Source organism: Protomyctophum bolini (genome assembly GCF_963924005.1).
Source record: "Protomyctophum bolini genome assembly, chromosome: 7".
NCBI classification, from domain to species: Eukaryota; Metazoa; Chordata; class Actinopteri; order Myctophiformes; family Myctophidae; genus Protomyctophum; species Protomyctophum bolini.
The window spans coordinates 26,827,870-26,844,658 of NC_137868.1; the positions used below are offsets into that span (position 1 = coordinate 26,827,870).

Consider the following 16,789-nt stretch of genomic DNA (forward strand, 5'->3'; position numbering starts at 1 on the left):
TGTATTTTTCACTCTTTCTTATTTCAATTACCTCTATTACCTACCAGTAAGACGCGCAAACGCGGGAAGCGAACGCAGCTCGTACATATTTGGGTTTTTTTAAGATTTATATAAGGAGTCCCCAAAGCAGCTCCATATATGGGCACAAGTTGGACCACGCCATCACAGTCATGTCACCATGACTCAGCCATAACCATATAAGGAGTCCCCAAAGCAGCTCCATATATGGGCACAAAAGTGTGACACATGGACAGACAGACAGACATGATCTGCTAGGTCTCATAGTAAGTGCTCACTGCGTTCGCAACTACATAAAGGAATAGTTCACCCAAAATAAATCTTATATCAATTACACACCCCATGAAGATGTTTTAGTTTTTGTCACATTCCTAAGCCAATAACCTTTTGAGCCTTGACAAAGCCAACTCTGATTGTGACGAGTGACGACTCATGACAACAAACACACAATTTTGTGGGCCGAACAAATAATTAGAAGAAAAAAGGGCAGGGTACAACACTTTATTTTGTTGTTTTTCGGTTTTATAATAATTTGTTCGGCCCAAAGATTGTGTTTATTGTTATGAGTTGTCACGATCCGAGTTGGCTTTGTCCGAGGCTTAAAAGGTCTTTAAATAAATACTTTCTGAAACGTCTATGGGAAAAATGTATGCAGAATGCTTTTCCCCGTCTGTTGTCGTCATGAAAGGGGGCGGGACTGTGATGCTCTATAGACTAGAGGGTGTGCAAGTCAGTCCAGAGCTATCACACATGTATCTTGGTATATAGGCAGGTGGTGGAGTGTGGCATGGATAGGGTTCAGTTATGCTTGTCACAGACATCTTCTTATTCCCGAGACTGTAGTAGTTGTGTGTGTAAAAATAATTTCACATTTACTTTGTGTTTGGTACTGCTGGCAATAACCTTGAGCCCTGGGCTCCAGTCTCGGTCTCCCCATAGAATCCCAATCTAACCTCCCTCCACGCTGTGTCCCTGCTGCTATCCAGGCCAATATAAATACAGTGGGCGCCCCTAATTTCGTGTTTTTTGCACTTTTTGGATTTTCGTACTACAGCATCTGTTCTAGAGGAGAGGGGAGAGGGTATTCTGCGCCATAATGATCAGTCACTGGGGGCCCCAGTAATATTAATGGTCAGCCACCAACCAGACACCGACTCTCCTGTGAGCCAGTCCGACATAGGGACACCCCTGTCTGCCTGACAAACAATCATGCACCACGTGGAGGTCTTATAACCACCACTATGTGGGTCTGACCCTTCTGTATACCTATGCCCATGCACTCTAAGCGCCTAAAGCTCAGACCTAGGAGCCAGCAGGAGGTCCATTTGGGACCAGCATGCATACATTTAAGAACAGGACTGCCTGACAGTCTTGCAACATGTGGAGGTCTTATAACCACCATCAGTGGAGACTGTCTGTCCTCACTACCTATGCTAACTCAAGAGGTCCTATCTCGGGAGTAAGAGCCAGCATGGTCCACATGGGACCAGTGGGACTATAAGCCAGGCGACATATAGGCCCTAAAACAATTGTAACAAAAGGTTTCCCAACTGATTTATGTAGTATTAGGTGTCCTTAATAACATACTAAAAGTTTACCAAAGTTTGACCACCCGAAAGGTGTTATTTTCAAGATGGCGTCCAAGATGGCCTAAAAACCATTAAAATAGCCTAACTCCTTCATTATTCATCCTAGACAAGTACTTTTTGTGTCTAACCCTATGTTTTTGGGGTCTAGGAGTCCATTGAACTTGTCCAAATTGCAGAGATACAATTAGATAATTGTGAAATCCAATATTGTGTTTGTGACTGTTAAAACCCTTTGAAATAGTCACCAATTTCAAGTTAACTAAACTAAATATTTAATAAATATCTAAATATTTATCATCATCATCATAACCTTTATTTTACCTTTATTCAAGATATCCTCAAAACACAACAAAACTAATAGTCACAATTTGCAGTAATTCAGAAGGTTGTGGCAGAGAATATTGTCAGTTGATAGACAATAGCCTACTGATTGCAATATTGAAATATTATATATATTTGGATCTGTGGATAAAATGAGGCTCAAACTAAATAATTAATCTTTGACTATACACCCCACCCAAAACTAATTTATTGCATTATTTACTCTTAGTGCAGAGTCGTCAGAACCTAAGTCTCTACCGGGTGCAGAGGGGAGTATATGATAGGTGGGGTTGGGTGAAGAGGTAAAGGGGGGTCCGGACTAGGGTTGGGATTTGTTAGGACTTTAACGGTTCCGGTTCCTAACGGTTCCTAATATTATTTTTTTCCCTTTTTTCTGACATATATTATGCTTATATTATAACTAACCTAACCAAGTAGGCTACTTAATAAACACACATTAACCCATTCTGACCTGAGATCAGATTCATACGAGGTTTCCACTGGACACACACTGGTCTGATTAACCCATTCTGACCTGAGATCAGATTCTAAAAATGTCAGTCGTTCTTCGATTTTTCAAAAAATAGCAGACCTACAAGCTTGTAGATCTGCTATTTTTCAATAGCTAAAGCATAACATGATGCTAACACCAAAACGGGTTCCCGGTTAGAATGGGTTAAATTATTGTATTTGCACTTTACAATTATGAGTTGGCACTATTATTTAAACTTCACCACCACCACCAGCTAGCCACCACGACAATATCATTGTCGCAATTTGTACTGTATATTAAATATACAGTACACATTGCAATAATGATATTGTTGTGGTGACAAATGTCTTTAATGTTCAGATTAATTTAATATTATTATTTTTATTGTACTGTAGGCTATGATCCTGTGCTTTTTTCTGCAAACTGTTTATAAAGTAATCAATCTATGGAGGTATATACATATGCACCTAAAGGCTGGGCTCTCAACAGTTGCGTGATTAATTTAGAGCCAAATAAAAAGCAATTGAGTTGCTTATAAGTTGTAAAAATAAGTGCAGACAAATAGATTTGTATTTAATTCATGGCTCTATAGTTAACGTGATTCAGACAGAAAGACGTCGAGTCATAATAAAAAGCTCTGTAGAAGTTTGTAGTTTTTATTTTCTAATGTTATTCGTGTATAGGCGTATTTATTTTGAGATGTTTCCTGGTGCAAGTTGCAACATCCTTTGCAGGAAACTATGGCATCACATTTATTGCACTTTGCGAGTGTGGTTAACAGAGAGGGAAATGACTTTTGAGGCTGAGCACGCAAAGTGCAATAAATGCAATGCCATAGTTTCCTGCTAAGGATGTTGCAACTTGCACCAGTTGCATGTCCACATTGAGGAAACATCTCAAAAGAAATACGCTTACATGAGTCACAAGATTAATCTACTCACTCATGTATAGGTGGGGGTCACGGCATGCTGGGGAACGGAGTGTGGAGGAGGTAGAAACTAAGGAACTTAGCTTAGGCTGGGAGGAGTATAGTGACCATGACTAGTCTAGGTGAGATGTGGTGGGCTGTGGCCACATTAATGCGCCGTCATGCAACATTGTTGAACGACAAAGTATAAATCAGTTTTTGCCACTTGACATAAAATGGCATAAAATAACAGAAACTGTCTGGTTCAGCCATTATGTAATTACACACTTTAAAGAGTCAACAGTATGTGGATTATGTAATGTTATCGTCACATTCGGATGTAACCAATTTTTTCCAGGAGCGGATTTGTGTGCGTGTGTGTGTGTGTGTGTGTGTGTGTGTGTGTGTGTGTGTGTGTGTGTGGCGCGCAGATTTAGAAGGCATTTGTAGAATTCTTTACTTACACACTTACATTAGGCTATATTTATTGAATTTCATAATACATATCATCTTTAGGTTACTTACAGAGAAACCTTTGTGTAACCTCTTCAAAACAGAAGAACATCTTGTGTAATGTCTTGATTGATTGAAGTATTTATTAACAGTTTGCAGAGTTACAGTACATTTCAAGCGCAACTAAATACAAAAACTGTTAACTGTCGACGACACCATAAAGCATTAGACTTGTTTACAATAAGATCCATTTTCAATTCATGAGAACATTTAGAGACGTACAAATATAACCTATATAGCTATATAACCAAAAACAGGAAATCATCATAAAAGGAGGTAAACTGGGGGAAAACAAACAGTGAAGGGAAGAGGGGGCGGTGGGGGATTCAGAATTTATGGGGGCCAGTTTCAAATTGCAGCCGTTCGTAGGTGCCCTTTGAGAGCGGTTTTGAAGGAGTCAAGGGATTCACATGTCTTAACGATGTTGGTAGGGCGTTCCACATTTTGGTGGCATAGGAGCGAAATGAATTGAGTCCCTTGTTTGTGCCGAATCTGGGTTGCACATAGTTTGTTGAACTCCCTCTGGTGTTGTATATAGGCTACTATGTTGTCACTGCCAGTAATCGAGAACATAATTATAGTCGGAGATATATCCCCACAGTTTTTCAAAAAGACAGGGGCAATAATAAGAGAATCATCCGTTTGAAGTAGAATGCTACGGTTCTAGTGTCATGCAGAAATGCTTGACCCACAATACCATTGTCAGGGCCCCATGAAACTTGGCTACACACACAGATTCAGATTGTGATGTCACTGCCCTGTCCTTGAGGTCTTCGTGAGAGTCAACCTTCCCCTCTCACAGTCTCTCCCTGTCCACACTCTTCCGAGTCTTCCATCCTCGCCCTCTCCAATCTCTTTTTTTCATGCTTCCTGTTTGATCTTATACTTCCTCCTCTTGTCATTTCTTCCACTATACTCTCATTCCTTTATGCCTCCTTATAAGCTTATCTTCATTCCCTCTCCCTTCAATTAACCTACCCCAGTCCCTCCTTCGTTTCCCTTCCCCATAGCCTGCACTCCATCACTCACTTTTCTCTTTTTTCTGCTCTCTTTTCCTCTGTGCATTCCCTTACATATTGCTTAACTCTGCCATGTTTATCTGTTCCCACCTGTCTGCCTCTCTCTCTTTCCACTTAAAAAACAAAACAAAAACATTTGCCATTTCTCTTTTCTTCTATTTCCCATCTGGCTTGTGTCTCCCTCCTTACTCTCTTATTTTCCTCTATTCTCAATCTCTTCCCTTCCTGGCCCCTCTCCATTGTCAATGACAACCTTCTTAGCTCCTCCTTTCTCTTCTCTCCCACATCTCTTCAACCCTAATCTCCCATTTTCTCTCCCATCTCAACTACCTTGCTCTCTCTCCCTCTCTCTCTCTCTCTCTCTCTCTCTCTCTCTCTCTCTCTCTCTCTCCCTCTCTCTCTCTCTCTCTCTCTCTCTCTCGCAGACCAGAAAAGCAGTAAAACGTGGAGACCTGGAGACTGCTTGTCGGAACAGCACCACGGCTCGGCGCTTAGGCCACTCTTCCCTTGGCATTGGGATCATCGTCATCGTTTGTTTCATCCGCTTTTCCTTCACACTTTTCTGGCATCTCTAAGCATGATTCACCCTTTTGTTGTTTAATGTTTAGGATTCTGTAGAAGGTTTATGTAGAACAGTGGAAATATCCTATCAGTGATGTGATCAGATGTTTGACAAAGAAAGTCTGTTTTCATTTATATTATAAATAAATAATATATATATTATAATATAAATTATTAAATTATAAATATATATTTATATTATATATATAATATATATATATATTTAAGTTTAATTCTACCAATGCCTTCTAAATCAGTAGTCAAATTTTAGTAGTGAAAGGACACCCAAAATGATATGTTTGGACGTGGCCCCCCAGAAAATGATTTGTGCCAAACCCCCCAGAAGAGAATAAATATAGGCCTTTTTTGTGACCTGTCACCTGACCAGCTGTCGTCACTCGTCAATAAAGTTACAAATTTCGTTAGTGGAACGTTAATCCGAGTTCCCAGAAGTTTTATTTTTCGCCACTAGGGGCTAGTGGAAAAACTAGTCTAGTGGAATGTTTGTATTGCAGCGTGCTACCCATGCTACTGATGGCAGTGAGCCTTTTCTACCCCCTGCTGGTCATTATGTGGTATTTGTGAAAACCACGTTTACTACTGCTGCAGTGCTGGTTGCTTTTGGACACCAAGATCCACCTACCTTTTTTAGCTCTAATTTACATCTTAAGCATCCCCTGCTCTGAGTTCACAGAAGCGCTCCATCTCTACCTGCTCTCAGTGGGTTTTTTACTAGCCTGAAATCTGATTTTCACCAGCAATGTTTTGATATAGGGGTTAATGTTTCAATGTTTGTTTTAAAAACGCCATTGACAATGAACGGAAAACTTACGTCATATTGTCTCTTTGTTAATGGCATTTAATGTTTGTGTTGGCACCGTTTGTTTTACATCACCTAATCAACATGAGTTAGACTTTAATATATTAGCGCCCCTCACTTCACACAGGTGTGATTTTTATAATGTGCTGAAGGAAGCGAATCAGTCCAGATTCCAGGCTTGTGTTTTACAGTGATTGATGACAATCAGTTCAAGCAAGATGACCATTGGTTTCAATGTATACTTTATTCAATACTCTAAAATACATACAACTGACAAAATGTGAAGAAACATGTTACATGTGCAAAGTAAATAATACATTAAACACTGAACCGGGCCATGTCTGATTGGCATTAACAATTGTATCTATTTAACAAGCTGTATACACTAGTGCTTTAAGGCTATTTTTCTATTGATGAATTATGGCAGTAATTGAATGAAGGCCATGGTGAAATGATTGAGCCTCATACATTGACATGTTTATTGTACATTAATCAATATTTACAGATTTAAATAATTCCTCCCCCTAAGGCAAAGCTTGACAGTAGTGGTGGGTATAATTAAAGAGCACACATATTCCTGTTCCATCACCCAATGTATATTTACACAGACATGACATCCAAAGGTAGGTGTCAGTGTCAGTGTGTTCAAGATGTCAGTGTTATCAAGTTATCAAGTTTAACACCATGGAGTGAAGATCAAGTGACAACATGCCATCTTTATTTTCGGCTAGTAAGTAGAAAAAAAAGTCCCTTTTCCGAAATGTCTTGAATGCACTATACAGCTGTGGTTCTCAAACTTTTCAATTTGAAGGACCTCCATAAATCCCATGACCCCAATGGGTTCCAATGGTTCCATTTTACACTCTCACAGAGTTACAGACATGTAAAGGTCCATTTGGAACCCTCAAATAACCCAGAGGGTCCCTGGACCTCACTTTGAGAACCACTGAGCCTATACAGAGTGAGTATGTTGTGCTCAGTTGTGCTGGCATTTTAGCCAATGATAATCAAGCCAACAAGCCAATAAATATATGAAGGAGAGGATTGGAAAGAGTAAGACTAAATACAAAGCTGTATTCAGAGATCATGTTGAGCAGCTGAGCATGGTCGATGAGAGGGGAGGAGATGAGAGGTGGTCTTCTTAGTAAGAGCGGATGGCAGGAGGGATCTGAGCACAATCCTGTTCGTCAAGAGTGCCGTCAATCACAGGGCGGTACTCCAAGGTCACCTGGAATTGGACAAGACGTCAGCATGCATTTTGAAGGTATGTCTCATTTTGGGCGGGAACCCGTTTTGGTGTTAGCTATTGAAAAATAGCAGATCTACAAGCTCATAGCGCACCACCGAGTGGCACGCTACGAGCTTGTAGGTCTGCTATTTATGAAAAATCGAAGAACGACTGACATAGAAACATAGCTTTTACAGAAAACTGTCAGGATGTAGAAGACATTTTTAGAATCTGATCTCAGGTCAGAATGGGTTAAATCTGTGTGTGCTCAAGTAGCAGCTCGGCTCATCATTTTGAAAATGGATCTGGAATGGAAAGTGGATGATTTAATACTTTTATACTTAGAGTATAGCCTTTTTACATACAAAGTACTGTACATACAAAATCCTAACAATTACTGTACTATGTAGCTTGGAACTAAATTGCTTTGCGAATATGGAAATAAGTGACTTTATAAATACATGTACATACAGTAGTTTTGTTTGACCAGCTATAATTTAAGATTGTCTATTGTGCACGGCTTGAGTATTTGTAGTGTGAATGAGGGAGGAAAAAGGGTTGTTTTTTAAATCAAAATCATGTCCGCTTCAGGACTTCCTTGTATTCACATCTCGAAACAACCCGTTCATGCTTTTAATACTGCTTGTACTAACGTTTATACAGGTCAGAGTATTCTCCATTTCTATTTCTTTGTTTAAAATGAGTCGAGGGCTGTGGGTGTGGCTGGGAGAGGGTGAGCAAGCTAACACTGTGTGTGTGTGTGTGTGTGTGTGTGTAATGTTTTACTTATGTGTATAGGTCCCCCTCTAAAATGAGATGCTGCATCTCAAGGGGCTCACCACTCAATACATTCTGACCAAGACATTCGTTCTACATTTTATACGTTCTTACAATACACAGCTATAGCATACCTTGCCAGTCTTGGGGTCAACACGGGACAATGTGTGCTTCCTCCAGTGTGTCTCATAAGGCACCCTCTCCTGGCCTTGCAGAGGTCTTGCGTAATCATACTCATCAATGCGGTCCTGGGAGACAGCGTTTTGAAAAATACAGTTGGAGTGAGTGACATATAAAGACATGTAGGCTGGGGAAATTCCTAAAATAACATGTGGTACTGTATGTCTCTATGCTGAGTAACAACTCCAAGTACATGGTAATTGAATAAAATAATGAATGATATGTAATGATGGTCAAAATTGGTTCCAACAGAAGCCATAATCATTGATACGGTCATCTATAGCGGAGGGGGAAAAGTTAAAACAGACAATAACAGGAAAAGGTACAAAAGGATAGAACAGACACACTTAAAGAAGTGAAAAAGAGGGATCTAAAGACAGACACCTACACTACAGTACACCTTGACACAGAGGGAGTTACACTGTCAAATAGAGAATAGTACAGTAAAACCACACCTTATAGTCCTCTCTGGCATGGGCTCCTCTACTCTCCTTTCGCTGCTCTGCTCCGTGGATAGTCTGAACAGCATTCAACATGAGGTTCTGAAGTTCTAATGTTTCCACCAGATCCGTGTTCCACACAATGCCTGAGAGGAGAAGAGATTTCAATATTTTGTGATGTAGCAACAACAATGTTACTGCCTACTAGGGAATAATGTTAATCTCTGAGGGACACGAGGCAGAATGTGGAAGTGTACTGTAACATCTGTGCCCAGAGTCACATTGGTTCCATGCATTTTTTGTTTGCTATGCACCATTTTCATGTATTTTATTATTTTCTACCAATCCGCTGCGCTATGAAATGTTTCTAGTTATCTGCTGGACTATATGCCAAGAGAAACCAGTTAGATACATGTGTTGCTATGGCAACAGGCATTGATTGGGAAGCCGCCCACAGCTCACCTGGCTGATGGAGTGAGGGGCAATCACATTGTTTGGGCCACCTGGAGAGATTGACTGTGTCAGTCGAGAGTGGAGGTGCAGAGAGACAGACAGGCTACTGCCGTGAGCAAGAGGAATATTTCCCAAGTCTTGCCATTCTTTCCTTTTTGGATCTTTCCCTTAATATTGGATTATACCTTTGGATTTAGAGACCTTCTTCCCATTCCTGGAGTTTGGATATTCGACCAGACTTTACAAAGGAGTTTAAGGGCGGCCAGAGGAGACTGGCCACACTCTACAGACTGGTTTGGATTTGCTTTATTTTTTGGACACCTGAGTTTAGTTTGGACACATTGAGTTTAGTTTGGACAGTGCTAGGACACTTGGACTTCACACCCCTACCTTTTGAGAGTTTTATTTTATTTTGATTTGGTTAAATGAACATTTTGTGATCGAGAACTTGATTTTTCTTTTGATTTAATAAATCACCGTTAAGCTTATTTACTAATTTCTGTAGTGATTTTTATTCTGAACTGACCCACCACCTCCCTCATTTTTTGCTATAATAGGTTTATTTAATTGTTATTATTGTAACCGTTATAGTACCACACCTCTGTCAAAGGTCTTGATGTCTTCCAAGGTCTGGTAGATACCATCCATCTTCTCACATCCCTCCTTCAGAACTTCGCCAGTACGGAACACTGCAGCATGGTTTTGCATGGTCTGTACAGAAGGACACAGAGCGATATGACTTGTGTGTTAGCTTAAAAAGTCAATTTTGTGGACAGACTATGCTGGAGATAATCAGTGTGTTCGTGTGCATGTTGGTGTATACTAGTGTATACCTTTTGCATGTTGAGTCTAATCTCTGAGGTTCTCAGGCTTCCGTTGGCGAACCTCAGCTTATCCAAGTTGGCCACAGACTCCTCTCCTGCACTCGGCTTCAGAGGGGACAGCTTCTCTCCTGAAAGAAATAATCGGACAGTGATATGGTCAGCAGTGATAGTTTGTATAGTACATGGTATATTGTTTGATAACGTAACAAACCTTTAATCACCATTTTATTAAAATGTGCATTTCATGCATGTGCAGTGCAAAGAAAATGCCAGATATATCTGTAAAAATCATTGGTCGGGTCTGGATCAGACCTGTTGAGAACTAAAATATCCATGCCTATATTCCTGCTAGCAGACTGATTAGGCTACTATAGTTCCTTACCTGGTGTTTCCGTCTCGGCGATGGTGAGGGCACAGGCTCTGCCGAACACCACCAGGTCCAGCAGGGAGTTGGCACCCAACCGGTTGGCCCCGTGGACACTGGCAGACGCGGCCTCTCCACAGGCATACAGGCCTGGCACTAACTTGTCTTCTCCGTTCTCATGGATGATGGCCTGTGCAAGTGACAGGTTGTACTCTGAGTGAATTAATCACTTTCAATCTGGAGTATTTTTGGGCATGTCATTATAGGCAACATTTTTGAAGGAACTTCAAAAATAGCATGAATAGCACATCTACAAGCTTAGGTGCAGGAATCTTGTAGATTGTTGTATGACTTATAATACCCTTCTTTTTACAAATTGTATGTGTTAGTGCATCTTGTCATGAATTGTGCACACCTGTCCCTTATAGTTGGTAGGTATCCCTCCCATGTTATAATGGACAGTAGGCAGTACAGGGATGGGCTCCTTTGTAACATCCACCCCAGCAAAGATCATGGCAGTCTCCGAGATGCCAGGTAGTCTGGTGGCTAACTGCTGAGGAGGCAAGTGGTGCAGTTGGAGGTACACGTGGTCCTTTTCTGGACCAACACCCCTGAGAGAGAGAGAGAGAGAGAGAGAAATACATACTTCTGTTCAATTGTTTCATCTCGTTGGGCAATAACCAATATACCTTCTTTGGACCAGCACACCCGCCCAAAAATAACATTTGTATATTTAAATGCATTTTATACGTTTCTGAACATTTTCAGATTTTGTTTTTAAGTAATTTATCATATTCTGATCACTAGGTGGCCAAATGACTTTTAAACGGTATGCAGTGGGTGGGAAATCTCACTCACGTCATGGTAATGGAATGTTCTCAACTTTATCTCAACAATCATGATGATCAATATTTTAAAAGACAAATCCTATTATGAATTATTCATGCAATATGTATACTATCCACAGACAGGCAAATATGCACCCACCCTACCTTCCCTCTCTGATCTCGATGGTCATAGATCGGGACACAACATCTCTGGAGGCCAGGTCTTTAGCGTTGGGGGCGTATCGCTCCATGAAGCGCTCTCCCTCACTGTTGATCAGGATTCCACCCTCACCACGGCACCCCTCTGTAATCAGGCAGCCAGCACCATAGATACCTACACACATTGACATGTTAAAGGGACAATACAAATATTATTACACTTGCATATCATTGCATATCCATGCAGCCTGCCCACTCTCCACAAGGAGGGGAAGTGCACTAAAGCATTATGGGCATTGTAGGAATTCAGCAATCCAGTCAAACACACAGACTTCATTATTTTTCTGGCCATAGGGTGCAAATTTCAAATTGTGCTACTGTTATCTACTACAAATACTATTAACATTGAGTGACTGCAGTTTCTTCCAGCGGTGAAATGTCCCTTTAAGGGTATGTTAATCTCGACTTTCTGCTGCCTTAAAGCAAGAAAAGAAAAAAGTTTCCACCTTCAATATAGAGGCCTGAAAGTGACCTTTACAGGTTCATATTTACAATGTCACATTGGCAGTGTTAAATCACCACTCAGGAATTTACTGTACAAAGTTTCAAGCGCCATAGGACGACACACCGCTATGAGACTAATGAAGTGCTCTGCGTTTTAGCCTTACATTGAACTCTTTTGACCTCTCTGCCAGAATTACCTCAAGAGCAGTCCATACATAACTAAGGAGTTACAGTGTCAGATGTCCAACAGCAACAAAGATCAGTAATAACAACCCACAACCTATTATGACTAGACTCAAAGATTTGCCTTATGTTGAAAATCCAGAATCATGTGCAATGTTAAAAAGTAAAAGGTAAATCTCACTATATATTTTTTTATTTTTGTGCTATGCTCTTCGCCGCAGCGTTTGAAACATTAACTACAATTATAGTGCAGGAACAAACCTTCAAAAAAGAGCATTATTGTTTGAGATACCCGTGGTAGAACAAAACGACATTGTTTTCCTCATATCTTTAGAATGTTCCCTTCATGAAATGAATTGTCCCAAGTTTAACTTTTACTGCAACAGTCATGAAATTGATCCATGACTCATCACAAAAAACGCCCATCCTGAAAGGGAGTTCCAAGTAAATTGTCATTTTCTACCTGCTGATTGTTTTTACATCATAATTACTTGCACCGATGGTCTAGTGTCCCTACATACCAGAACATTCAGAATGCCAATATTTGGTTCTATTGTGAATAAGCAGCCTTTTCTATAAGGCCTTAAATAGGCAGAAATAGCAAACTTTTCTGAGCAATATTCAGTTGTCCTTTGGTTCCTACTCTATATAGGGACACTATCTGTAGACCATATACTTTTAAAAGCAATACTATCCCCTCACCAGTAGGGTGGAACTGTACAAACTCCAGATCCTGGCAGGGCAGACCAGCTCTCGTCACCATAGCATTACCATCTCCTGTACTCGTATGGGCAGATGTACAGCTGAAGAAAGCACGCCCATAACCCCTGGACAAAGTGAAATATAAAGTGAATTAACTGTTATTGTACACTGTAAGGTAAAGTAATTGAAAACCTTAGTAAGTAAGTGTGTGTGTGTGTGTGTGTGTGTGTGTGTGTGTGTGTGTGTGTGTGTGTGTGTGTGTGTTGCCTACCCAGTAGCAATAACCGTGTTCTTGGCTCTGAAGCGGTGGATAGAACCGTCCTCCATGCAGAGAGCAATCACTCCTTTACACTCCCCATCTTCCATCAGCAGATCAAGGGCAAAATACTCCACAAAGTAGCTGGTGTCATAACGAAGTGACTGGATAGAAGACATGGATGATGAATGTGTATTCATCATCATCATGTATTTCGTGCATTTTTCAATGCCAATTCAACAGATTTTACAAAAGAGATAAGCAACCATGTCTATGAAAACAAGCCTAAAAGAAGCAACTAGGCCACATGACCTTATATACAGCATATGCCATTTTCAAATAGCCGATATACAAGCTTACGTGTCACGTTGTGAGCTTGTAGATTAAATATGGAATATTTGTAACTAGACATTCTAACACAAATCTGGTACTGGGCTCCCTGGCTCAAAACATTTTCAGATGGGAATTAGGGACAAATACATTCATTTGTGAGTCCATGAAAAATATTTGAGAATCACTAGTTTATTGGAAGCAAGCCCAAATGAGAAACTACACTTTGTGACTTTAGTAAAACCAAACCGCATCAATATTTACAAGGACCTTTACAGAAAAAGAAGCCCAAATTCACTTATAATAAGCAGACATGACAACACTGGTCACCTGCCGGAGCAGTTCATGCTTTCTACCCCAGTTCCCCTCCCCGCTGAACAGGCAGCCGGAATCACTAATTCTAGGATATGATCCCTCTCTGGCTTTCCACTTGCACAAACTACCACTCTCTTTCATAACAGACATTCTAATGTGAAAATACAGTTGGCAATAACGGTGGGTGTTTCATTTATGTGTGCCAGCATGAAGTCACCTGTACTGGAACTATCCATGCTGGCAGCCTGGCACACTCCCACTCAAAGTTACTGTCTTTCCCTCAAACGTGTGTGTGCATGTGTGTCCCTACCCAGCCATACAGTGTGTGTGTGCATGTGTGTGTGTCCCTACCCGTCCATACAGTGTGTGCAGCAGAGAGTGTCCTGTCCTGTCTGCCACACAGCAGCAGCGATGTGCTTGCCCCCCCTTTCCGAACTTCAAACTCTGACCTCCAAATGCCCTCTGGTAGATCTTGCCATCATCTGTACGGCTGAACGGCATTCCAAAGTTCTCGAGCTGGGAATGAAGTGGAATTCAGATATTCAACAAATTCAGAAATGAGAAGAAAAACAGTAGAGAAAGAGAAGATTCAAATATTAGTGTGCATTCTCACCTCCACCACTGCTGCCGGGGCCTGCTCAGTCATGTAGTGGATAGCATCCTGGTCTCCCAACCAATCAGATCCCTTCACTGTGTCGTAGAAGTGCCACCTCCAGTCATCTCCCTCCATGTTCCCCAGAGCTGCATTGATCCCACCCTAGACACCCAGAAAACATTAAGGGCTCGTACACTACACACGGCACAATATTTACTCCGATCTGACGCAAGATTGGGCTTTGATCGCCGAGGTTTTGCTCACTGTGTGAGAAAGGAGCTGCGAGAAGATCCGGCACTGATCAAAGCGCTAGCTGACGCCTTCCCGAGCATTTCTGAATAACTAGCAGGTTTGATATTTGGTTGTCTCGCCGACTGGACATCATACAGTATGAAACGAGAAGGCCTGTATTACAGCCAGTGAGAGCACACAGACAGAAAGTCTGTATGTCTGTCTGTTTGTATCGATAGATGATAATATACAGTATAACCTTTATTTACCTTTAGGTAAGACGCAGAGACAGATAATTATTTAATGAAAATCAAGATTTTAGCATCCTGACTCCTGTCTCACTCTATTTCGCCCCGTGTATGTTCCTGTGTGTGTGCGTGTGCGGAGAGAGAGAGAGAGACGCAGTATCACAGGATACTGCACCCATACATGAGACGTCAAAATTAATTGAAATACGAAAAACAAATGTAGCCTATTATGTATCATTAATTAAGCTTTTAGAAAGTCAGTGTGGATAAAATAGTCTATATTGTAACTGTACCTGTGCAGCAACCGTATGAGATCTGGTGGGGAACAGCTTGGTGATACAGGCTGTGTTGAACCCAGCCTCTGATAAGCCAAAAGCAGCCCTAAGTCCTGCACCTCCGGCACCCACCACAACAGCATCAAATTCATGGTCCACAACTGGGTACTGGGTAGATATCTAAAGATGAATTTGCATGAAAAGCAAGGCAGAGAGAGAGAAAGAGAGAGAATTGGTGAGGAGAATAGACACAGAAGAAAAATATAGGAAGTCAAGACCAAGACACAGTAGTAGGTTTATATTGGAGCGGCAGTGGCTGAGGAGGTAGAGCAGCCGCTTGGGATCCCAGGCTCTCCCAGAGTTAGTGTCGAAGTGTCCTTGAGCAAAACACTGAACCTCTTATTGCTCCTGATGAGCAGGTTGGTGCCTTGCATGGTTTCCTCCGCCATCAGTGTATGAATGTGTGAATGTAATGCACATCGTAGTGTCTTAATAGCGCTATGTAAATGCACCATTTATAAATAATATATTCACACATTAGTGTTTAACTGAAAGCTATTGTTGTCACTCACCTCATTGGACACTTTTGCATTTTTCTTGCCATAGATGGAGAAATGAAAGTTCTTGGAACTCTGAGCAGCAGCAACAGGGACCTGTGATAAAGGAGATATTACAATACTCACTGATGAGGTGATATGAGATTTCTTTAATTTATTGACAAAATGAATATTGCATTTCAAGCAGCTTCATTGTATTTAAAACTGTTAACGACTAGAAAGTTATATTATTTTTCCTCAAATATGGCAATAAGGCATTGCTGCACTTGGCTCATCCTGGCAGCACTATAGCTCATTTACTCAATAATTTAATTTATATTATTCATGACCGAGTATGGGGGATAGGGATCATTGATTGAGACATATAAGCCAGACCATTGATAGGGCCATGCTATTAATTAACTAGCATCAGTGGTTGCATTTTGCAGTTCCTCCCCTCTAAGGTTCCAATGGGTTCGTTGTGACTGTAAATACATGATGTGTTCACGACTACTTTATTAACAATCGTCAACTTAATGTGATGTATAACATGCAAGGTTATATTAAAAAAATACATAGAATGTCACAGCAATAACTATAGCGAGGCTCTTTAAGTCGCGTTTCCATTATGTCACAGACACATTCAAACACATGCCAGTATGTGACGTTGTTAATCCTGAACAACACAACAGACAGGGTTTCTACAAATACAAGACATCAGTCGAAGTAGTGAGAACTAATATAGATAATGTCACTGAAACTCACAGATTGCGTTTTTGAGTATAGTATCCTTTTGGAGAGGACCCGGGATGCTACACGAACACTAGCCATGGCGTCGAGAGTCGAGACTGAGGAGGGTTGACTAACTTGACCCTGAACTCAAACAACAAGGGGAACGTATTTCTGTAACACAGCATGGAGCGAACCATTTTTTACATCCGGGGGGGAGAACGAAATATAATGACAATCATGCGAGTTGTTTTAAACATACGCCACATATTCTATATAGTAAAACGTACATATAATATATATTTTTATAATACAATAAGTACACACGTACTTTATAACATTTGGATTTAAAGAGGGGACCCCAACTTTACATTCCCTCTCACCCCCTGGAG

The 16,789-nt window shown here is 40.9% G+C and overlaps 1 protein-coding gene across 1 annotated transcript; it reads right to left on the reverse strand.

Moving 5' to 3' along the window:
- Positions 1-6,466: 6,466 nt before the first annotated feature.
- sdha (succinate dehydrogenase complex, subunit A, flavoprotein (Fp)) lies at positions 6,467-16,536 on the reverse strand. The gene is made up of 15 exons (XM_080768011.1): positions 16,434-16,536; positions 15,705-15,785; positions 15,151-15,312; positions 14,397-14,540; positions 14,135-14,299; positions 13,154-13,302; positions 12,883-13,007; positions 11,500-11,668; positions 10,923-11,118; positions 10,526-10,697; positions 10,153-10,271; positions 9,919-10,030; positions 8,882-9,012; positions 8,381-8,494; positions 6,467-7,469 (listed from the first exon to the last, which is right to left on the reverse strand). The coding sequence occupies exons 1-15, from the start codon at positions 16,497-16,499 to the stop codon at positions 7,383-7,385; spliced, it is 1,992 nt and encodes a 663-aa protein (XP_080624137.1). The 5' UTR covers positions 16,500-16,536; the 3' UTR covers positions 6,467-7,382.
- Between the last annotated feature and the right edge of the window lie 253 nt (positions 16,537-16,789).

Coding starts and splice junctions, on each gene's coding strand:
- sdha (XM_080768011.1), bottom strand. CDS start 16,499: ATGGCTAGTGTTCGTGTAGCATCCCGGGTCCTCTCCAAAAGGATACTA. Junction 13,303..14,134: donor TGCACACACTGTATGGACGG/GTAGGGACACAC, acceptor TCTTCTATCCAG/TCACTTCGTTATGACACCAG. Junction 7,470..8,380: donor TTGACCCCAAGACTGGCAAG/GTATGCTATAGC, acceptor GTCCAATTCCAG/GTGACCTTGGAGTACCGCCC.